The 25,007-nt window shown below is 43.3% G+C and overlaps 1 protein-coding gene across 2 annotated transcripts in view; it reads left to right on the plus strand.

Moving 5' to 3' along the window:
- Window positions 1-25,007, plus strand: part of ACTN2 (actinin alpha 2) — a 105,716-nt gene that overhangs the window by 53,929 nt on the left and 26,780 nt on the right. For both annotated transcript variants that reach the window (XM_075862759.1, XM_075862758.1), the window contains 6 exons: window positions 6,651-6,732; window positions 7,759-7,844; window positions 9,558-9,650; window positions 19,907-20,137; window positions 20,255-20,402; window positions 21,885-22,035. In XM_075862759.1, coding sequence (XP_075718874.1) covers window positions 6,651-6,732; window positions 7,759-7,844; window positions 9,558-9,650; window positions 19,907-20,137; window positions 20,255-20,402; window positions 21,885-22,035 — 791 coding nt within the window. The remainder of the gene's footprint in view (window positions 1-6,650; window positions 6,733-7,758; window positions 7,845-9,557; window positions 9,651-19,906; window positions 20,138-20,254; window positions 20,403-21,884; window positions 22,036-25,007) is intronic.

Consider the following 25,007-nt stretch of genomic DNA (forward strand, 5'->3'; position numbering starts at 1 on the left):
TGGAACCCCGGAACGGAAGCGAACGGTGATGTGAACAGGCCCTAACACAAAAAAAGTTTTGTATTTTTTTAAGCTGGTTCACAAAAAAAAATAATTCCAAATTCTACTGGACCAACTGCCTATTTAGAGACCGGCAGCAGCTCCAGGAGCGACATCATAAGGGACACACTAGGCGGATATGCTGATTAAAACTACACAGCTTATCCGCCCCGGTAGCCGCAGGGAATTCTACCAGCAAAACCGCACCAAATAGTGGCGCAGGTTTCGTGAGGCATGTCCGCTGCGGGAATCCTGCAGGGAAAAAAAAGTTTAGACTTGCCCCGGCCGTAGTTTAGGTGACGCATCTCTCTCTTCTGAACGTAGCCCCGCCTCCTGGGGTGACGCTGTAGACCATGTGACCGCTGCAGCAGTCACATGGGATGAAACGTCATGACAGGAGGCCGGGCTGCGCTAAGAATAAAGGATCGCGTCACCAGGACTACAGCCGGGGCAAGTCTAAACTTTTTTATAAATTTAAAAAAGTGCCTTTTTTTTTTCTCATTTGTGATTTTTGCGGCAGAACCGCAGCATTTCCGCAACAGAGGAGCAGCGATTCTGCAGAATAAATTGACATGCTGCAGCTTAAAAAGCCACACTGCAGGTCAATTTTTTTTGCAGCGTGTGAATGAGATTTGTTCAAATCCCATCCACTCTGCTGCGACTGTGATACGCTGCGGATTTTCCACAATAAATTGTGTTGCATAAAATCCGCAGTGTTCATGCCTAGTGTGTTCCTACCCTAAGGCCGGATTCACACAAGCCTGTGCTTTTTGCGCGCGCAAAAACGTGGCGTTTTGCGCATGCAAAAGGTCCATAACAGCTCCGTGTGTCAGCAGCGTATGATGCGTGGTTGCGTGATTTTCGCGCAGCCGCCATCATTAATGAAATTCTGTATGTTTGTAGCACGTGGTGCTTTTCTGATTTCATTCATAGTTTATACTGCTGCGGAAGTGCTGGGCGTGATTTTCACGCACCCATTGACTTCAATGGGTGCGTGATGCGCGAACAATGCACAAATATCGGACATGTCGTGAGTTTTACGCAGCGGACACACGCTGCGTGAAAATCACTGACAGTCTGCACGGTCACATAGAGTAACATAGGTCCGTGCGAGGCGCGTGAAAATCACGCGCGTTGCACGGATGTATTACACGTTCGTCTGAATAAGTCCTAACAATAAGGCCCAGTTCACAGAGTTTTTGGGCCTTGATATTGACTCGGACACTGCGTCAGAATCAGCACCAAAAAACTTCCAAAACCGCCTCCCATTGATTTAATCTGAAATCAATGGGAGCCAGTCACGGAAAAAAGAAAAAGCAGCACGTCCTTTCTTGCCGCGGTTCTGCCTCTGACCTCCCATCGAAATCAATGGAAGGCAGAAAATGCATTTTTCCCTGCGTTTTTTGTCTGCTGTCCTCAATCGCCGCAGGCAAAAAACGTGGCAAGATAGTGTGGGCAGGTCAAAATCTGCCTCAAAATTCGGTGCGCGGTTCCAGGCGGTCGCGGGTGCGCATGCGCGGGAGTTTGCGGGTGCGCGCGATCGGTCGCACGGGCGGCGTGTTTGACGGCCCCCATGACGACCCCCATGCTACCCAGGGCCGCCATCAGGGGGTGTATTAGGGGTACTGATGTGAGAGGCCCGGCCAAACCTAATTGAAAGGGGGGCCCGCAGCTCACGACATTCTTTTGGTGAAAAAAACGGGCCCCATTGCAGGGGCCTGTTTTTTTTCTACCGAAGGCAAGTCGCGGCAGTTTGCCGGGCCCCCCTTTCAATTAGGTTTGGCCGGGCCTCTCACATCAGTACCCCTAATACCCCCCCTGATGGCGGCCCTGGGTAGCATGATATAGTGCTGGACGGAGTACCGGTAACAGGCGGTGCCACGGTAGGGGGGCCCAGAACATTTAGCTGTAGGGGGCCCTGAAATTCCTGATGGCGGCCCTGCATCTATACTATATGACAGATACACTATATGACATCTATACTATATGACATCTACACTATATGGCAACTATACTATATGACAGCTACACTTTATGACATCTATACTGTATGACAGCTATACTATATGACAGGTATACTATATGACAGCTACACTATATGACAGCTATACTATATGATATCTACACTATATGACATCTATACTATGTGACATCTACACTATATGACAGCTATACTATATGACAGCTATACTATATGACAGCTATACTATATGACATCTACACTATATGACAGCTATACTATATGACAGCTACACTATATGACATCTACACTATATGACAGCTACACTATATGACATCCACACTATATGACATCTATACCATATGACAGCTACACTATATGACATCTACACTATATGACATCTACACTATATGACAGCTATACTATATGACATCTACACTATATGACAACTATATTACATATACAAAATTTGAGGACAGCATCAGTATGGCAAAAATATAATTGTGTTTACTAACACATCCCAAGTATATAAGAAAACAGTGCTTGAGAAAGGCTCCTGCGGAGTCGAAACTTAGCTGTTTTTATATACTTGGGATGTGTTGATAAACACAATTATATTTTTGCCATACTGATGCTGTCCTCAAGTTTTGTATACTAGTTATCTGTCTGGATGGGATTTCTGGACATGGAATTTGCATCTTCTCAACATTGAAGTGGAAAGAATCTGATCAAGCGAGTGCTGTGGAATATTTTTTACTATACTCTATGACAGCTATACTATATGACATCTACACTATATGACAGGTATGCTATATGACATCTACACTATATGACAGCTATACTATATGACAGATACACTATATGACATCTATACTATATGACATCTACACTATATGGCAACTATACTATATGACATCTATACTATATGACAGCTACACTATATGACATCTATACTGTATGACAGCTATACTATATGACAAGTATACTATATGACAGCTACACTATATGACAGCTATACTATATGACATCTATACTATATGAAAGCTATACTATGACATCTACACTATATGACATCTACACTATATGACATCTACACTATATGACAGCTATACTATATGACAGCTACACTATATGACATCTATACTATATGACAGCTGCACTATATGACATCTATACTATATGACAGCTACACTATATGACATCTATACTATATGACAGCTACACTATATGACAGGTATGCTATATGACAGCTGCACTATATCACATCTACACTATATGACAGCTATATTATGACATCTATACTATATGACAGCTATACTATATGATATCTATACTATATGACAAGTACTCTATATGACAACTACACTATATGACAGCTATACTATATGACATCTACAGTATATGACAGCTATACTATATGACAGCTATACTATATGACCGCTATACTATATGACATCTACACCATATGACAGCTATACTATATGACATCTACACTCTATGACAGCTATACTATATGACATCTACACTATATGACAGCTATACTATATGACATCTACACTATATGACAGCTATACTATATGACATCTACACTATATGACAACTATACTACATGAAATCCACACTATGACATCTATACTATATACAAAACTTGAGGACAGCATCAGTATTGCAAAAATATAATTGTGTTTACTAACACATCCCAATTATATAAAAAACTGTGCTTGAGAAAGGCTCCTGCGGAGTCGAAACGTAGCTGTTTTTTTATATACTTGGGATGTGTTAATAAACACAATTATATTTTTGCCATACTCATGCTGTCCTCAAGTTTTGTATACTAGTTATCTGTCTGGATGGGATTTCTGGACATGGAATTTGCATCTTCTCAAAATTGAAGTGGAAAGAATCTGATCAAGCGTGTGCTGTGGAATATTTTGTACAATCTATACTATATGACAGGTATACTATATGACAGCTATACTATATTACAACTACACTATTTGACAGCTATACTATATGACATCTACACTATATGACATCTACACTACATGACATCTACACTATATGACAGCTATACTATATGACATCTACACTATATGACATATATACTATATGACAGCTATACTATATGACAGCTATGCTATATGACATCTATACTATATGACAGCTATACTATATGACATCTACACTATATGACATCTACACTATATGACATCTACACTATATGACAGCTATACTATATGAAATCTACACTATATGACATATATACTATATGACAGCTATACTATATTACATCTACACTATTTGACAGCTATACTATATGACATCTACACTATATGACATCTACACTATATGACATCTACACTATATGACAGCTATACTATATGACATCCACACTATATGACATCTACACTATATGACAGCTATACTATATTACATCTACACTATATGACATCTACACTATATGACATCTACACTATATGACATCCACACTATATGACAGCTACACTTTATAGACTGAGAAATCCCCCCCCCCCCCTTTGCTTTTAGAAAAAAAAAAGAATAAAAAATGAATCAACGTATAACATTAGCATATGATACACAAATGGCTAATTAATAGCTATTTGGTCGAATGAAGCCCTGTGCCCCTCCCCCTAACTTCTATACATTGTATGGAATGCAGAATGGAAAGCACTTTTTCTTTTTTTTTTAGATTTTCCTCTTTTAACATATTTATAACAATAAAGCAGCCATCTTCATAGTTAGGGTATGTGCACACGAGAACTGTCTTTTACGTCTGAAAAGACAGACTGTTTTCAAGAGAAAACAGCTGCATCGTTTCAGACGTAAAAGCTCCTCCTCGCATTATGCGAGGCGTCTGTGACGCTCGTAAATCTTGAGCTGCTCTTCATTGACTTCAATGAAGAACGGCTCAAATTACGTTGCAAAGAAGTGTCCTGCACTTCTTTGCCGAGGCAGTCAATTTACGCGTCATCGTTTAACAGCTGTCAAACGACGACGCGTAAATGACAGGTCATCGGCACAGTACGTCGGCAAACCCATTCAAATGAATGGGCAGATGTTTGCCAACGTATTGTAGCCGTATTTTCAGACGTGAAACGAGGCATAATACGCCTCGATTACGTCTGAAAATAGGTTGTGTGAACACAGCCATATATGCTCACAGCAGTATCATGGTATGTATTTTATAGAATGAACTCTTAGCTGTAATATATTGGTTTTTGGCTGCTTGGTTTTATTTAACTTAAAACCAAAAATGCCAAGATGAAATTAACCAAATATGTAGAAATGCCTGCACTCCACTCTTGCCTCCCCGCTCTGATATTATATATTACTTCATTGTATTCTGACCTGACAGCCTTCAGTCCACATCACTAGCCTATTTTAGGAAACTAAAGCGAGCTGGCAGGGCTGATATCTTAGCCTGTCTATACAGTGTAATCCCAGGGAATGCTGCTTAATCTTTCTCTCTCTCATGTACGACAGGCTCAGATAATGCTAAAAGAGGAATCATAAAGCATTTGTCCAGGCCAGATACAGAATTAAAATATATCCAACAGGGTAGTCATGTAGGAACACACATTTTATACACTGGATTTTCCACTTTTGCATCATCTGATCGCTGCTTTTACACTATGATGATAGGGGTTTTTTTTTGCAAGAGAATCATAACACTCAGCAGAAATTAAATGACATCATGAAGTCTGTATCTGACAGTATTGGGTAACATTAGGTAAATATGCTATGAAAGCACATTGGAAAGTGGGATGTCAGTCACAGGAGAAGGAATTCCCTGCAAATGTCAATGCCTAATGTTTTTTTATTGATGTGTATTATATATACTACACATAATTACATATACAATTCTACATAGCATGCACATGTTTTGTAGAGTAATTACGATAAACTATACAAGCGAGTAAAAATGGTTCTAGCAATTGGGACACATATATACTCTGATACCCCAAACTAAAAATGTTCTTCTATTCATAACTTGGCTGGCTAATTTTCCCATTTATCTGAACTTAAATATTAGCGGTAGAGAAATCGTTTGTGCTCTTGTTACAGTAACTGGTGGAACATAGGTGTCCTGTTCCAAAAAAAGCGTTAGCCTTATGATAGCCATAAGAGCAATGGAAAGAGGTAACAACCGTATAATAGGGAAAATACATGTGTATCCCTTCAAGGACCAGTGTCCTCATAGTGAGAAATAGTTTCTGGGTCGTAGAAAGCTTCCGTAAAAAATAGGACATGTTTTTTATTCTATGGACCGTGCTCCCATAATCGGAGCACGGCCCATAAATGCAGGTGACTGTGATCACGGCCACGGTCATGTGCATGGGGCCTAAGATATAGTATGCTATGTTTTTCCCTCCACATAGCGCTGCCTGGTATTTTAGGTCAAAGTCCTGATGCATTGAATAAATCAATAGTGTGACATTTTCTAATAACAGTAACCAACTAAATATTGTATTACTTCCAGAAATGTTTGCAAAAAATTAACCAAAAATGCATTAACATCACATGAATCTGGTTCATCTTGGAAATTCAGAAACATAAAAACCAGTACTATTAAATAAAGGCATATGCACAATATTTCTGCACATATATAATATAATTTTTGTTTCTACAGGATGACCCTGTTGGAAACATTAACCTAGCAATGGAGGTGGCAGAAAAATACCTAGATATACCGAAGATGTTAGACGCTGAAGGTAGGAATCCATCTGCTCTAATAAAGAGGAAACTAATGCACAACAAGGTGACCAAGGATTATTACATATGGGGCGCATATATAAAAATTGTCAAGTTGATCTAGAGTAGAAAGTGGTGTGCAGCAAATTTATATAGCACCTGCCGTCATTTTTTTACGTGTTCTCCTCTTGGCCAACAGTTTTCAGTTTAAGGTGGGGCTTGAAGGATTTTTCCCACCATAGTAAGGATTCATTCATGTATACTGCATGATCATGCTTGTTATAAAAGTTTGAAGGAAACTGGTGGCAACCTTGATTTTTATTGTCTTCAATGGGAGTAGTGCCATTTTTTACCACAAAGTATCCATAATTAACACCAGACATTTTTTAACCCTTCCAGCCTGCCTGACAGGAAAGTTACGTGCTACATTTCTGCCAGTTGGGCCTTATGGCGATTGATTTTGTTGTCCCACCAGATGTGAATGATAACCACCACATATGGGTCCATTGTACCCATCTAGCAAGACGAATTCCCATCTATCTAATTTGCCAGTATTTTGTGATGGCACATTGCTAGGATATGGCATCACTCTATGATTGTCTTACTTGTCTTAGTGCTGAGATCCCTAAAACAGAGGGGGCCGTAGCACAAGGTAAAGCACAGTGGGCCCTTTGGGTTTTTTCTCTCCACAGTGCCAATGTTTCAAGCCTAAGCATCGTTTATAAAGCATGTGCAATATTTTCTACGTCAAAATATTGCTGACCCACTAATGCCAGATCAGACCAGCCTTACCTTGTCTATGGATTTTGTACAGGACAAAGTAATTAAATGAAGGAAAGAGATATTACACAAAGCTATATTATTACGTTGAAAGAAATTGCCATAGTTGTAGTCCTCCTGATATAATGGATTGTCTTTTCTGATCTAATTCCACATTTGCCGTTTTTCTTTCCAGGTAAATGACCTACTAATACCGTCTGTGACTTTTTGGTAGGGATTTGTAGGTAACCTAGGAGTTTGTGGTAATTCATAAGATTTTTTTACAGATATTGTAAGCACGCCAAAACCTGATGAGAGAGCTATCATGACTTACGTATCATGTTTTTACCATGCTTTTGCTGGTGCAGAACAGGTATGTTGGCATTTTTGTTGCATTATGACTAAATCGTGTGCCTCTACTAGTTCATAGCAAATTTCCAGAACACAAAAAGTAATTAAAAATCTTTGTAATATTTTTAAAAATATAAAGCATAACTCCTCCAGACCTTCATGGTTTAAGTGGTACTATTCCAATACTTAGATCCAAAAAGGTCTAGTTTGTTTCTTTAGGCCTATTGCCTCCATTTAGTAGCATGTTTGGCAAGGGTTTGTCCAATGATTTTTCCCATTCTCCCTGTTGCTGGTATTAGCAGTACCTTTGTATTATTTAAATGGGCCGATCTATATTTGTTGATATACCCCTTAAGATGGACTGAGAGTGGTACATACCATTAAAAGCAGAAGTTAAAGCGAGTCTGTCGTCACAGTATACTGCCCTAAGGAAGCATATTATGACAGATCAGCTGAGAAATTGTACCAAACTAAACAAAAAAATATGAATCTGCTATATAAGAGAATATAGCAGACTCATAGTTATGAGTCCGCTGTATTCACGCCTCTCCCGCCCCCTGACCAATGATTGACAGCCGCTATGTATACAGGCAGCGCTTTCCTCTTGTATATAGCAGACTCATAACTATTAATTTGCAGTTTTCTGTCTAAGCGGCTATTAACCAAACAACACAAAAATTTTTTGTGCCTTTGGGTATAATAGCTCCGAGGACCTGTCTTTATAATATGCTGCCCTTATATAGGGATGCATAATGTGTTGAAAGATCCTCTTTAACTTTTTGATAAAGAGACTAAGGCCATGTTCAAATTACTACCGGTATGTATGTGAATGGAGTTTAAAATGCCCACACCCAGCAGAAAAAATGTATGGGAGATGACATCCAAAGCAAATCTATGCTAAAATCCGCATGTCCTTTTTTTTTATTTGTGTAATTTTTTAATGACATTGTCTACAGTGTGTGTGCAGACCCTAATATGTTATCTGGGAATTATAGGGTTTTTTCTTAATTCTGAATGATGCACTGAAGGAGACTCATGTCTGTGGAATGTCAGTGATCAAACATTTTATCAATCTTCTTCACCATAAAAGAAATTTGATTCACATTAAAATCCTAATGGAAGGCTTATATACTGTAGTCTAGACACTAGCTATGGCCATGTTCACACAGCATATTTTTAGGCGTATTTTGAGGCGTAAAATGCTTGTATTAAACTACAAAATACACTTAAAATACACATACAAATGGGAAATACACATTTTTGCACTGCTGAATTAAAAAAATACCTCGGAAAAATACGCTTCGTATAAAAGAAGTGACATGTCACTACTTGAAGCGTTTTACAAGCTGATTTTTCCCATTTCCAATTGACACTTCAAGAAACGGTTCAAAAATACTCCTCAAATCCGCTTAAAAAACTCTAGCAAAAATAAAAAGCGCTTTAAAAAGCAACTCTGAAAATGCCTGGATATCGAGGCTTGAAATTAGACCTGTTAGACCTAGACCTGTTCAAAACATGTCGACCTTGTAGGATTTGTACCATTAATTATTTGCTTGCATTGAAATTTGCAGTTTGTTGCCTGATTTGCTCATGAACTCCAAAAATGTTTGATGATGCTGGATTATTTTGTTTGGGTCATCACTGAAATCCCAATGACTGTATGTGCAAGGCTTATAATTTAGGATAACTGACAATCCATACTAAACAACCCTATAATTCATTGAAATGTTTACAGGCGGAGACAGCAGCTAATCGCATCTGCAAAGTGCTTGCTGTGAATCAGGAAAATGAAAAAATGATGGAAGAGTATGAGAGACTGGCGAGTGAGGTAATATCACATATCTTCAAAAGCTACTTTTCAGATAAATGAATCCATTAAAGCTTTCCTGTGGTTGTCCACCTTCTCTGACTACAATTTTATGCTAGACTGTAGTAGCAAGCAGTGTTCCCTATTAAGTGCACGGCTGCACGGCCGTGCACCTTCCACGGTCCGCCCGCTCACTAAAATTTAAACTCCCCGCACTGTCATGGGTGGCGGGCGGATGCAGTGGTGTCGCTAGCACCGGAGGGGGCTCCGGTGCTAGTGACAGCCACATTCACTTGTATGTGCGTCCTTAGATATGACGCACATACAAATGAATACTCTAGGCTACAGGCCACATTAGACCTGCAGCCTATAAGGGAGTCACGCAGGCCGGCGTGATGATGCCACATCACGCCGGTCTGCCCATTCGTCCCGCCGGAGAGGCAGTGTAGTGCTCCGTCTGTCGCAGGAACGGGGCTAGGTAAGTACAAACTTTTTTTTTAAGGAGCTGTGGGGGAGGTGGGCTGTGTAGCACTATATACAAGGTGAGAGGGGGGCTGTGTAGCACTATATACAAGGGGAAGAGGGGGGCTGTGTAGCACTATATGCAAGGGGAGAGGGGCACTGTGTACCACTATATTCAGGGGGGAATTGCTGTGTAGAACTATTTACAAGGGGAGGGCGGCTGTGTAGCACTATATACAAGGGAAGGGGGCTGTGTAGCGCTATATACACAAGGGGAGGGGGCTGTGTAGCGCTATATACACAAGGGGAGGAGGGGGCTGTGTAGCACTATATACAAGGGGAGAGGGGGCTCTGTTGCACTATTTACAAGGGGAGGGGGGCTGTGTAGCACTATATACAAGGGGAGAGGGCGGCCATGTAGCACGATATTCAAGGGGAGTTGGCTCTGTAGCTAGATATACAGGGGGGAGGGGGGCTGTGTAGCACTATATACAAGGGTAGATGGGGCTGTGTAGCACTATATACAAGGGGAGAGGGGCTGTGTATCACTATATAAAAGGGGAGGGGGCTGTGTAGCACTATATACAAGGGGATAGGGGGGCTGTGTAGCATTATATCCAAGGGGAGGAGGGGGGCTGTGTAGCACTATATACAAGGGGAGAGGGGCACTGTGTACCACTATATTCAGGGGGGAATTGCTGTGTAGAACTATATACAAGGGGAGGGGGGCTGTGTAGCATTATATACAAAGGGAGGGGGGCTGTGTAGCGCTATATACACAAGGGGAGGAGGGGGCTGTGTAGCACTATATACAAGGGGAGAGGGGGGGTGTAGCACTATATACAAGGGGAGAGGGGGGCTCTGTTGCACTATCTACAAGGGGAGGGGGGCTGTGTAGCACTATATACAAGGGGAGAGGGCGGCTATGTAGCACGATATAAGGGGAGTGGGCTCTGCAGCTAGATATACAGGGGGAGGGAGGCTGTGCAGCACTATATACAAGGGGAGATGGGGCTGTGTAGCACTATATACAAGGGGAGAGGGGCTGTGTATCACTATATACAAGGGGAGGGGGCTGTGTATCACTATATACAAGGGGAGGGGGCTGTGTAGCACTATATACAAGGGGAGAGGGCGGCTGTGTAGCACTATATACAAGGGGAGAGGGATGTGTAGCACTATATACAAGGGGAGAGGGGGCTGTGTAGCACTATATACAAGGGGAGAGGGGGCTGTGTAGCACTATATACAAGGGGAGAGGGATGTGTAGCACTATATACAAGGGGAGATGGGGATGTGTAGCACTATATACAAGGGGAGAGGGGGGCTCTGTTGCACTATATACAAGGGGAGGGGGGCTGTGTAGCACTATATACAAGGGGAGAGGGCGGCTATGTAGCACGATATCCAAGGGGAGTGGGCTCTGTAGCTAGATATACAGGGGGGAGGGGGGCTGTGTAGCACTATATACAAGGGTAGATGGGGCTGTGTAGCACTATATACAAGGGGAAAGGGGCTGTGTATCACTATATAAAAGGGGAGGGTCTGTGTAGCACTATATACAAGGGGATAGGGGGGCTGTGTAGCATTATATTCAAGGGGAGGAGGGGGGCTGTGTAGCACTATATACAAGGGGAGAGGGGCACTGTGTACCACTATATTCAGGGGGGAATTGCTGTGTAGAACTATATACAAGGGGAGGGGGGCTGTGTAGCATTATATACAAAGGGAGGGGGGCTGTGTAGCGCTATATACACAAGGGGAGGAGGGGGCTGTGTAGCACTATATACAAGGGGGGGGGTGTGTAGCACTAGATACAAGGGGAGAGGGGGGCTCTGTTGCACTATATACAAGGGGAGGGGGGCTGTGTAGCACTATATACAAGGGGAGAGGGCGGCTATGTAGCACGATATAAGGGGAGTGGGCTCTGCAGCTAGATATACAGGCGGAGGGGGGCTGTGTAGCACTATATACAAGGGGAGAGGGGGCTGTGTAGCACTATATACAAGGGGAGAGGGGCTGTGTATTGGGGGCTGTGTAGCACTATATACAAGGGGAGAGGGGGGCTGTGTAGCACTATATACAAGGGGAGAGGGATGTGTAACACTATATACAAGGGGAGAGGGGGCTGTGCAGCACTATATACAAGGGGAGAGGGGGCTGTGTAGCACTATATACAAGGGGAGAGGGATGTGTAGTACTATATACAAGGGGAGATGGGGCTGTGTAGCACTATATACAAGGGGAGAGGGGGCTGTGTAGCACTATATACAAGGGGAGAGGGGGCTGTGTAGCACTATATACATGGGGCGAGGGGGCTGTGTAGCACTATATACAGGCGGGATTGCTGTGTGGCACTATATACAAGGGGTCTGTGTGGCACTATCTACAGGGGCGTCTGTGTGGCACTATATACAGGGGGGGTCTGTGTGGCACTATTTACAGGGCAGTCTGTGCCACTATATACAGGGGGCTATGCGACACTATCTACAGGGGGTTGTGCGGCACTATCTACAGGGGGCTGTGCGGCACTATCTACAGAGAGTTGTGTGGCACTATCTATAGGGGGCTGTGTGGCACTATCTACAGGGGGCTGTGTGGCACTATCTACAGGGGGCTGTGTGGCGCTATCTACAGGGGGGGCTGTGTGGCGCTATTTACACGGGGGTCTGTGTGGCGCTATCTACAGAGGGCTGCATGTGATGCTATCTACGGGGGTGACGCTGTCTACAGGGGGATGTCGTATGCTATCTACAGGGGGTGGCTGTGTGTGGCGCTATCTACAGGGGGGGGTGACGCTATCTACAGGGGGATGTGTGTGACGCTATCTACAGGGGCTGTGTGGCGCTATCTACAGGGGGTCTGTGTGGTACTATCTACAGGGGTCTGTGGCGCTATCCATAAGGACAGTGGTGTAATGAGGAATTCTTTCATTGAAGACTATAGTTGGTGTTTATAACTGTCTATTTTATTGGTGTACTTGTAATATTATAGTATTCTCTTATTTAGTATGCTATATTAGCGTTTACTGGAGGGTATTACTTTTGGTCATCAGGTCGCCCACCATTGATGGAGACTCGCCCTGCTCCCTAACTGCTCCGCTCAGGAGCTGCCAAGACTTAGAGGGAATATTAGTACCAAGTCCCATTGGTCCTCTACACACACAGTCTCAGTGTAATGACAGGGATAGGGAAACAGACAAGTGAGCCCTAATCTACCCGCCACTCAGTCCCTGCCTACTTGCAACGACCCGCCCTAGGAGACGGGGTACAACTGGGCGACAGTCCCTACACTCAATAAGTGCATGACAGACAACAGACAAGGAAACACAGAACAAAGGGAAACGGGGCAGTTGCCCACGGCAACACGGTGAGCAACAAGAGTAGTAAACGAGCCGAGTCAAACCAGGAGAGTACGAGGTGCCAAACGTAGAGCAGGAGAGTAGTGAACAAGCCGAGTCAAACCAGGAGTGTACGAGGTACCAAACGCAGAGCAGAAGAGTAGTCAGTAAGCCAGGGTCAATACGAAGCAGGGACAAGTAGATCAAGAAGCTGCAGCAGGGCCAGGAAACCAACAGAGAAGAAATCACAAGCAAGGAGGAACAGGAAAGGCAGGTATAAATAGACAGAGGGCGGGAGCTAGCTCCGTCTGGCCAGGCTGTGATAGGCTCTCCCACTCCTAAGCCTGCCATCCTGAGTGGTGGAAGATGGAGTCAGTCTCACAGACATAGAAGCAGGTGCAGACTGATTACCTATGGGCGTGGATACAGAAGCTGTGCTTGGCAGATCCTTAACACTCAGACTTTCCTTGGATTCGACAGAGGAAATGATATGCATGTCCAATTTTAACGGCATCATAAATTTTGTTGTATTGCATACAGCGATAGATTATATGACCTTAGAAAAAAGATCCTATTAGCAAGTGATTGACTCCAAAGTCGGTGCCAAATGAGGTTGTCATCTGCTGAACCTTTAAGACCCATTATTGTGACAGAGGCTGGGCCCTCGGAGGATCCTCTGGTACTCCAGTGGGTCAGTCTGACCCTGTACACAGTGCTGTGTACTGCAACCAGTGATCTGTATTTGGCATGGCATACAGAAACACAAGAATTTTAAAATCTTGCGCCTGCAATCTCAATTCACTTGGATTTCTCTGTTTGATCTAAAAGGAATATCCTAGTGAATAGTGTAGCTTTAGCATCGAGCTACAGTACATTTGAATGTAAAATATCTTTTATGCGTACATTATAATTCAATTTGACATCCGAGCTTCTCTGTATTTCATCACTTTGGAAATCTACAGAAGCCTAAGTAGGACTGCTAGTTATACATGTAGTTTCTGTATTAAATGGATATTTCATTTTGGTATTATTGGGGTAAAAAGATGTAACTGTATCCTTAGGGTCCACAGATAGGGGGAGGGGGCACTGTTTTAACATGTCTACATTTGGAAATGCTGCATACAGTGCATTCGGAAAGTCTTCAGACCGATTCACTTTTTTCACATTTTGTTAAAGCCTTGTGTTAAAATTTAAAAAATTCTGGTTTTTCCCTATCATTCTGCACTCAATACCCCATAATGACAAGGTGAAAACAGAATTTTAGAAATGTTTACAAACTTATTAAAAATGGAAAACTAAAATATCGCATGTACATAAGAATTCAGACCCTTTGCTATGACACTTGAAATTTAGCTCTGGGGCCTCCCATTTCTTTAGATCATCTTTGAAATGTTTCTAAACCTTGATTGGAGTCCACCCGTGGTCAATTTATTTGATTAATTTGACAGTTTATAACTGTCTATTTTATTGGTGTACTTGTAATATTATAGTATTTAAAAAAGTAATTAAAACTAATTTAAAATAAGTTTATTCTCTTTATTAGTCGCTATATTAGCATTTACTGGGGGTATTACTTTTGGTCATCAGATCGCCCACCATTGATGGAGACTTGCCCTGCTCCCTAAGTGCTCAATTCAGGAGCTGCCAAGACTTAGAGGGAACATTAGTAGCAAGTACCATTGGTCCTCTACACACACAGTCTAAGGGTATGCTCACATGGCAGCGCCAATTACGTCTAAAATTACGGAGCTGTTTTCAGGCGAAAAAAGCTCCTGAATTTCAGATGTTTTGACAAGTGCACGCGTTTTTCGCTGCATCTTTTACGGACGTAATTGGAGCTGGTTTTCATTGGCGTCAATGAAAAACTGCTCCAATGACGTCCCAAGAAGTGACATGCACTTCTTTGACGCGGGCGTCTTTACAGAACACTGTAAAACCCATTGAATTCAATGGGCAGATGTTTGGAGCCGTTTTTTCGGGCATAATTCGAGGCGTAAAACGCCTGAATTCCGTCCGTAAATAGGGCGTGTGAACATACCCTAAGACTTTCCTTGGATTCGACAGAGGAAATTATACAGTGGAAATGATACTTGAAATTTAGCTCTGGGGCCTCCCATTTCTCTAGATCATCTTTGAAATGTTTCTACACCTTGATTGGAGTCCACCTGTGGTGAATTAATTTGATTGGGCAGGTGTAATGTCGGGGTAGGGAAGCAGACAAGTGAGCCCTAATCTACCCGCCACTCAGTCCCTGCCTACTTGCAACGACCCGCCCTAGGCGACGGGGTAAAACTGGGCGACAGTCCCTACACTCAATAGGTGCACGACAGACAAACAGACAAGGGTACAAAGAAGCCAGGGAAATGGGGAAGTTGCCCACGGGAACACCGTAAGCAACAAGCGAGGTGAACGAGCCGAGTCAAACCAGGAGATGAGCGAGGTACAAAAACGCAGAGCAGAAGAGTGGTCAGAAAAGCCAAGGTCAATCACGAGCAGAGGATCAGTAGTTCAAGAAGCTGCAGCAGGGCCAGGAAACCAACAGAGAAGAATCACAAGCAAAGGAGGAACAGGAAAGGCAGGATAAATAGACAGAGGGCGGGAGCTAGCTCCGTCTGGCCAGGCTGTGATAGGCTCTCCCACTCCTAAGCCTGCCATCCTGGGTGGTGGAAGATGGAGTCAGTCTCACAGACATAGAAGCAGGTGCAGACTGATTACCTATGGGCGTCGACACAGAAGCTGTGTCTGGCAGATCCTTTACAGTACCCCCCCCTTTTATGAGGGGCCACCGGACCCTTTCTAGGTGGACCTGGTTTATTGGGGAAACGAAGGTGGAACCTCCTGAGCAATACCCCAGCGTGAACATCCCGGGCGGGTACCCAAGTCCTCTCCTCAGGCCCGTATCCCCTCCAATGGACCAGGTACTGGAGGGAGCCTTGGACCATCCTGCTGTCCACAATCTTGGCCACCTCTAATTCTACCCCCTCAGGGGTGAGAACAGGGACCGGAGGTTTCCTTGAGGGAGCCAAGGACGGGGAGCAGCGTTTAAGGAGGGAGGCATGAAACACGTCGTGTACTCGAAAAAACGGGGGCAACTCCAGTCGGAAGGAGACAGGGTTAAGGACTTCAATGACCTTGTATGGCCCTATAAACCGGGGAGCAAACTTCTTGGACGGGACTTTAAGGAGCACATTTTTGGACGATAGCCACACCAGATCCCCGACCACAAACAAGGGGTTAGCAGAACGTCTTCTATCTGCCTGAGTCTTTTGTATGCTCTGGGACATCTCTAGGTTCTTCTGAACCTGGGCCCAGACTGTGCACAGTTCCCGATGAACGACATCTACCTCGGGATTTTTGGAACTACCAGGTGAAACGGAGGAGAACCGTGGATTAAACCCAAAATTACAGAAAAAGGGGGAGACCCCTGACGAGTTACTGACCCGGTTATTAAGGGAAAATTCGGCGAGGGGAATGAATGAGACGCAATCATATTGACAGTCAGAGATAAAACACCTTAAATATTGTTCTAGAGACTGATTAGTCCTCTCAGTTTGGCCATTAGTTTCAGGATGGAAGGCAGAGGAGAAGGACAGATCAATCTCCAACTTTTTACAGAAGGCTCTCCAAAACAATGAAACAAATTGTACCCCTCTGTCAGAAACAATATTGACAGGGACCCCATGGAGACGCAGGATGTGTTTGACAAACAAGGTAGCTAACGTCTTAGCATTGGGTAGTTTCTTGAGGGGCACAAAGTGGCACAACTTACTGAAGCGGTCTACTACAACCCACACCACCGTCGTTCCCTGAGACGTCGGTCAAGTCGTACCGCTAAAGCCATAACCTGATCTAGGGAGTCAGAAGAGGGATAGCTAACTAGCAGGTCTTTCAGGGCGTTCGACAGACCCAATCTAAACTGGCACCTTAAGGCAGGGTCATTCCACCGAGAAGCTACGCACCACTTCCTAAAGTCAGAACAATACTCATCAACAGGTCTCTTACCCTGACGTAAGGTCACCAGCTGACTCTGGGCAAAGGCAGTCTTGTCAGTCTCGTCATAAATGAGCCCGAGAGCAGAAAAGAAAAGATCAACGGAGGAAAGTTCAGGGGCGTCAGTAGCCAAGGAGAAGGCCCATTCTTGGGGCCCGTCCTGGAGCCGGGACATAATTATACCCACCCGCTGGTTCTCAGAACCAGAGGAATGGGGCTTTAAGCGAAAATAGAGCCTACAACTCTCCCAAAAGGAGAAAAAAGTCTTCCGGTCCCCTGAGAACCGGTCAGGCAACTTGAGGTGGGGTTCAAGAGGTGAGGTGAGAGGCACTACCAGGGTAGCATCAGGCAGGTTGTCCCTCTGAGCCAGCGCCTGGACCTGTAGGGAGAGGCCCTGCATTTGCTGAGCCAGGGTCTCAAGGGGGTCCATAGTAGTGTCAGGGACCAGGGTAGACTAGGTATATGGGCTTGTGATTATGTAATGTCGGGGTAGGGAAACAGACAAGTGAGCCCTAATCTACCCGCCACTCAGTCCCTGCCTACTTGCAACGACCCGCCCTAGGCGACCGGGTACAACTGGGCGACAGTCCCTACACTCAATAGGTGCACGACAGACAAACAGACAAGGGTACAAAGAAGCCAGGGAAATGGGGAAGTTGCCCACGGGAACACCGTGAGCAACAAGCGAGGTAAACGAGCCGAGTCAAACCAGGAGATGAGCGAGGTACAAAAACGCAGAGCAGAAGAGTGGTCAGAAAAGCCAAGGTCAATCACGAGCAGAGGATCAGTAGTTCAAGAAGCTGCAGCAGGGCCAGGAAACCAACAGAGAAGAATCACAAGCAAAGGAGGAACAGGAAAGGCAGGATAAATAGACAGAGGGCGGGAGCTAGCTCTGTCTGGCCAGGCTGTGATAGGCTCTCCCACTCCTAAGCCTGCCATCCTGGGTGGTGGAAGATGGAGTCAGTCTCACAGACATAGAAGCAGGTGCAGACTGATTACCTATGGGCGTCGACACAGAAGTTGTGTCTGGCAGATCCTTTACAGCAGGATTTGGAAAGACACACCCCTGTCTATATAAGGTCTCACAGATCATAATGCATATCAGAGCAAAAACCAGGCCATGAAGAGGGAAGAATTGCCTGCAGAGCTCAGAGACAGGATTGTGTGGAGATACAGATCTGGAGAAGGGTACAAAAAAATTCTGCTTCACTGAAAGTTCCCATGAGCACAGTGGCCTACATAATTCTTAAATGGAAAAAGTTTGGAACAACCAGGACTCTTTCTAGAGCTGGCCGCCCCACCAAACTAAGTATTCAGGGGCGAAGGGCCTTGGTAAGGCAGGTGTCCAAGAACCCAAGGGTCGCTCTGGCTGAGCTCCAAAGATCCTGTGTGCAGATGGGAGAAACTTCCAGAAGGTCAACCATCACTGCAGCACTCCACCAATCTGGGCTTTATGGCAGAGTGGTCAGAAAGAAGCCTCTCCTCAGTAAAAGACACATGAAAGACCTCCTGAAGTTTGCAAAAAAGCACCTAAAGGATTCTCAGGTTGTGAGAAACAAGATTTTGTGGTCTTTTTTACCTCAATTCTAAGCGTCATGTCTGGATGAAACCAGGCACTGCTCATCACCTGCCCAATACCATCCCTACAGTGATGCATGGTGGTGGCAGCATCATGCTGTGGGGGTGTTTTTAAGTGGTGGGACAGGGAGACACGTCAGGGTTGAAAAGATGAATGGAGCAAAGTACAGAGATATTTAATGAAAACCTGATCCAGAGTGCTCTGGACCTCAGACTGGGACAAAGGTTCACCTTCCAACAAGACAATGACCCTAAGCACACAGTCAAGACAACACAGGAATGGCTTAGGGACAACTCTGTGAATGTCCTTGAGTGGCCCAGCCAGAGCCCTGAATTGAACCCAGTAGAATATCTCTGGAGAGACCTGAAAATGGCTGTCCACCAATGGTCCCCATCCAACCTAATAGAGCTTGAGAGTATCTGTAGAGAAGAAATGGCAGAGAATCCCCAAATCCAGGTGTGCAAACCTTGTGGCATCATACCCAAGAAGACTGGAGGCTGTTATAACTGCCAAAAACGCTTCAACTAAGTACAGAGTAAAGGGTCTGAATACTTATGTCAATGCAATATTTTATTTTTTAATTTTCAATAAATTAGCAAAGATTACTAACACTCTGTTATCACTTTGTGATTATGGGGTATTAAGTGCAGAATGGTGGTGGAATACTTTTTAAAACAAAACAAAACAAAAAAAAAAAAAAAAAAAAAAAAAAATATATATATATATATATATATATTTTAGCACAAGGCCTCAACATAAGAAAATGTGAAAAAATTTAAAGGGTCTAAAGATTTTCCCAATGCATTGTACATGGATATATATGATTGTAGCAACATTATATTGACATAAACAGTGACCCATTTCCCTCATCTGGTCAATTACATACATTCTTCTTTATTATTTTAGCTTTTGGAATGGATCAGACGCACAATACCATGGCTGGAAAATCGCACCCCAGAGAAGAGTATGCAAGCCATGATGAAAAAATTGGATGACTTCCGAGACTATCGACGCAAACACAAACCTCCCAGAGTGCAGGAGAAATGTCAACTGGAGATCAACTTCAATACTTTACAAACAAAGTTGAGAATAAGCAATAGACCTGCATTTATGCCATCTGAAGGCAAGATGGTTTCTGTAAGTAGTAAAGAAACTGTTCAAAAGTTCTATATTTCAGTACTACAAGTCAAGATAGATATGAATATATTATCTTCCATGCCTTATTTTTACCTACGTCACCTGTTTGGCCTGCAGGATATTGCAAATGCTTGGCAGAGGTTGGAGCAGGGTGAGAAGGGGTATGAAGAGTGGCTACTTAATGAGCTAAGGAGGCTTCAAAGGCTTGACCACCTGGCTGAGAAATTCAGGCAGAAGGCAAACACACATGAGACATGGTCATCCGGTAAGGACAGATGCAGATATATGTTAATACAAGTCTGGTGAACATATGCTTCTTTTAACACTACAGAGTCACACTATACATAATTTAGTCCAATAAAGCATATCACCACCCAAATACCAAAAATTCAGGTGTGACTACATGGAAAAAAAACCTGTTTGTTACATGTCACCGAAAGCCTCAGAGATATCTAAATCAGATCTATAGTGTGCGGCCCCCACCAAACTACCCTTATCTCAGCTTTCTGGACCCCTGTGATTATCATAGAGTAAGGGCCCTTCTACACTGGCCAATTATAGGGCAAACGATCGTTCACAACACGCTCGATCACGATAATTGCCCTGTGTAAACAGGACAACGATCAGCCGATGAACGAGCAAACGCTCGTTCATCGACTGTATAGTTTAGGCAGCACATCTCCCTGTGTAAACAGAGAGATGTGCTACCGACATGATATAGAAATATATGGGGACAGGCGATCGAAGTAAAGAGCGCTCACCCCATACAAAGCTCCTTGTGACAGGAGCAAACGAGCGCCGATCAACGATATAGTTGGTCGGCGCTTGTTTACACGGCCCCCGTCAGGCCGTGTAATAGGACCTTAAAGGGGTTTGCCTATCAGGGACATTTTTGGCATTTTTTCGCATGCTACTCTGCTTCCGTAACTGCTATTTCACTTCCATGGGACTTACGGAAACAGCGTAGCTCAGCGAGCTACGCTGTTTTCTGTTTACATGGTTGGAAATTACAAGTGACAGCATGTACCGTAGAGGGTGGGTTTAAGGGCCCCTTTCTAGGTATAGGTGCGGGTCCCAGAGGTGGGACCCGTTTCTATCTGACATTTACGGTATCTCCTATGGATATGTCATAAATGTCCCTGATCGGCAAACCTCTTTAAGAAGTATTACTGCCGTTACACCTGAATTTTTACATTTTGAGTAGAGTCAGGCTTACATAGAAGTCTAGGTCTGACATGGTGCTGTTTCTGGAAAATAAGATAGCGCTTTTTGTCCAAGCCCTCACTGATGCAACCCCTTAAATCGAGATTTTTATTTAATGACACCAAATGTAACTAACTAATTGATATAAGGATCAAATTCTATGTAGTATTGCTTTGTTGTCAATGTTACTTAGGGCTCATGCACACAGGCGAATTATGGCTATGTGTTTTACTGAGCTGTAATAGGGCTCCTATGAAGGGCTCCCATTTTATATGGATTTTTTTCTGTTGAAATCTGCGCAAATCAAACTAGAAAAGAAAATCACGATATACTCCATCGGATTCCGTTTGTATGGAGGTATTCTTCGGTAGAAGCATTTCTTCTAGGGAAGGCTATCTTTGTGTAAAGGCACCCAACAATACCTGTACGGTAGCACGTGGAGGCTGTCGGCTTTGTACTAGGCCATTTTTTTTTTTCACTTTTCCTTGTTATTGTCTATGATAGACTTACCTTTTAATGTTTCTTTTCAAATTCCTCTTTCTAGGAAAGGAGCAAATGTTAATTCAAAAAGACTATGAGAGTTCATCTTTGACAGAAGTGCGCGCACTGCTGAGGAAACATGAGGCCTTTGAGAGCGAACTGGCCTCCCGCCAAGACCGAGTGGAGCAGATTGCTGCCATCGCCCAGGAGCTGAAGTATGTTCCTCTCACAGACTCACAGCTGCTGACATTTAGATGATAAAATATTTCCGTGGCATTCAATAGTGTCATAGGTACTGTGTATAACAATTCCTAGCATAGTTTCGTAAGAATATTATCTTGGGCTTTTCAAAACCCTTTACATTTAATGGCTAAATTTAGTCCTCACTCAGAATCATTCAGTTTATACAAATGACTCAACAGCCATTTGGTTTTATTACTCTATTCCAGTAAATCATTACCAGCGGCTGCTTATTAGGTTTTCAACTATATTAAAGAGACTCTGTCACCACATTATAAGTGCCCTATCTCCTACATAAGGAGATGGGCACTATAATGTAGGTGACAGCAGTGCTTTTTATTTAGAAAAACTATCTATTTTTACCACGTCAGGAGCAATTTTACCTTTATGCTAACTAGTTTCTTAATGCTCAAATGGGCGTCTCTTTACTTTGGACCAAGTGGACGTTGTACAGAGGAGTGTATGACGCTGACCAATCAGCGTCATGCACTTCTCTCCATTCATTTAGTCAGATGTGTTGTCTTATACTGACATATTAACGTTACTGAAGTGTTTAAACAGTGAATAGACATTCCTTCCAGACAGGACGGGATGTCAATTCACAATCCAGGCACTTCGGTAACGTTTCTGTGGTACTTACAGCAGAACAAAGCGTAATCTCCCTGTAACCTGTCATTTACAGCGTGATCTCGCGAGATTACGCTTGCTCTGCTCTAAGTACCACAGAAACGTTAATGAAGTGTCAGGATTGTGAATAGACATCCCGTCCTGGCTGGAAGGAATGTCTATTCACTGTCTAAACACTTCAGTAACGTTAATATGTCAGTATAAGACAGCACATAGTGAACAACGCAGTGTCACTATGTGCTGACTAAATGAATGTAGAGAAGTGCATGACGCTAAATTGGTCAGCGTCATACACTCCCCTGTACAACGCCCACTTGGTCTAAAGTAAAAACACGCCCACTTGGGCATTAAGAAACTAATTAGCATAAAGCTAAAATCGCTCCTAACGTGGTGAAAATAGATTGTTTTTCTAAATAAAAAGCACTGCTGTCACCTACATTATAGCACCCATCTCCTTATGTAGGAGATAGGGCACTTATAATGTGGTGACAGAGTCTCTTTAAGCTTCTTCTGGTTTTCCTAATCTTATGGAAAAATCACACATACTCATATAAAGAGCAATTCTACTCGGAGCAGTAATTTGGGCCCAATACAAAATGTAATTTGAATTTCCTATGGCCCAATGCTAAACCTGTAACAAGGTCTTTGGGCTCCCTCAGGTATCCTGGCTGGGGTGCAAGTGTCACCCCTGTAACCCCTATGACTACACCCCTAAACTTCTGGAGACCCGAATGCGGCTCCTGAGTCCAACTGAAACCCAAATATTATGTTCAACCAGGGCAAGGAAAAGCGTCAGGCAAGTATATGCAGAGAGATGGAGCCCATGCCTTCCCTCCCATGTGTTTTATTTCTCAAAAGTTGGATTGGAAACTTACTCCCTGGCAAGATCAGTTCTTGTTTTTGGCAAAAGCTGCACTAAGAACTACGGAACACAAATATGGCCATGTTAATAATCCCTATATATGTGCATGTGTCCACACTTTCAAGACCCTGGACAACCATTAGCAAATCCAGAGTGCCCCATGACAGCGGCATCCACTGTGCCCCTAAAACAGTAATAGTCACATGCACCTAAAACAGTGACAAATAGTGGCCCCATAATGTGACATAACTGAGAAGACACTTTTTACCTACCACCTCCACATTCTACCGCCACTTTGTACTGCTGCTTACAGTCAGTATTCATATATACACATAACCGAATGGTTTTTCCTTAGCCCAGTAGAAGTACCCCTGATAACTGCTCATTGGATTAATAAAACATAACTTTTACGCTTCATAAAAGCAGTGTTTAAAAAAAACAACAATTGAGCCCACAAAAAAGGTATGTTATAATTTGCAGTATAATAGTATTTCTTGTTTGTGATTCAGCATTTATAAATTCGTCCAAACACTGGTTTATATCAGTATTTCTCAGTGACAAATTTGTATCAGTGTTTCTCAGTCTGTCAGTGTCTAGACACTGTTTATAAGGCTCTGTTCACATCTGCGTTGGGGTCCCGTTCTGACGTTACGTGGGAGGTTTCCATCAGAACAGGACCCTGAGCAGACACAAACTGACACCGACGGAAACCAGAGGTTTTTGACACGTTTGAAACGGGTCCGGTGCACAAAAGAGACAAACGGAAACCGCAGGCACTGGCTTCGTCACCATTGAAATCAATGGTGATGGAAACGGAAACCTCTGGTCTTACTGACCAGCCTTACTGACATTTTTGTATCACATCTGTATCAGTGTTTATGTTGTAACCAATTCTGTAAATAGTTAAAGCGGTGAATTCTTACTATAGCCTCAGAGAATGAAAATAAGAGACAAACTACAGCTTCATATGCTGTTATTATGATTCTAAGAGATCCTGGACAGGAGACGATCACAGCTTGATCTCACTGCTGCTTCACCCCAAATAAATAACTGATGTCTCTCTCTCTTCCTAATAGTCTCCTATTCAGCGCAAATGGTTAAAATACAAAAGCCATTAGCTTCCCAACATGTTTCACTGCTATATGCGGCATCATTGCGATAATATATGCTCATAATTGTGGTGCACACGGCTGCTTCGGCATCTTTACTTAAAAGCTTTCTACAGTTAGCCATCCAATCCACATCTGACACATTTAAAGGCATTATAAACTGAGTGATTATTGTGTAAAAATCTTAATATTCTGTAAAAGTTTGCAATCATTGGGCAGTATAAACATGTTCAGCAGTTGCGCAATCAGCAACAATTAGCTCCTTTGTCATTGATATAATTTTTAATTATGACCTCTAAATTATCGTCTGTCGACGGTACAACCCCTCGTGTAAACAGGCACCCGCTAG

The sequence above is a fragment of the Rhinoderma darwinii genome, chromosome 4 (genome assembly GCF_050947455.1).
Source record: "Rhinoderma darwinii isolate aRhiDar2 chromosome 4, aRhiDar2.hap1, whole genome shotgun sequence".
In the NCBI taxonomy this organism is placed as follows: Eukaryota; Metazoa; Chordata; class Amphibia; order Anura; family Rhinodermatidae; genus Rhinoderma; species Rhinoderma darwinii.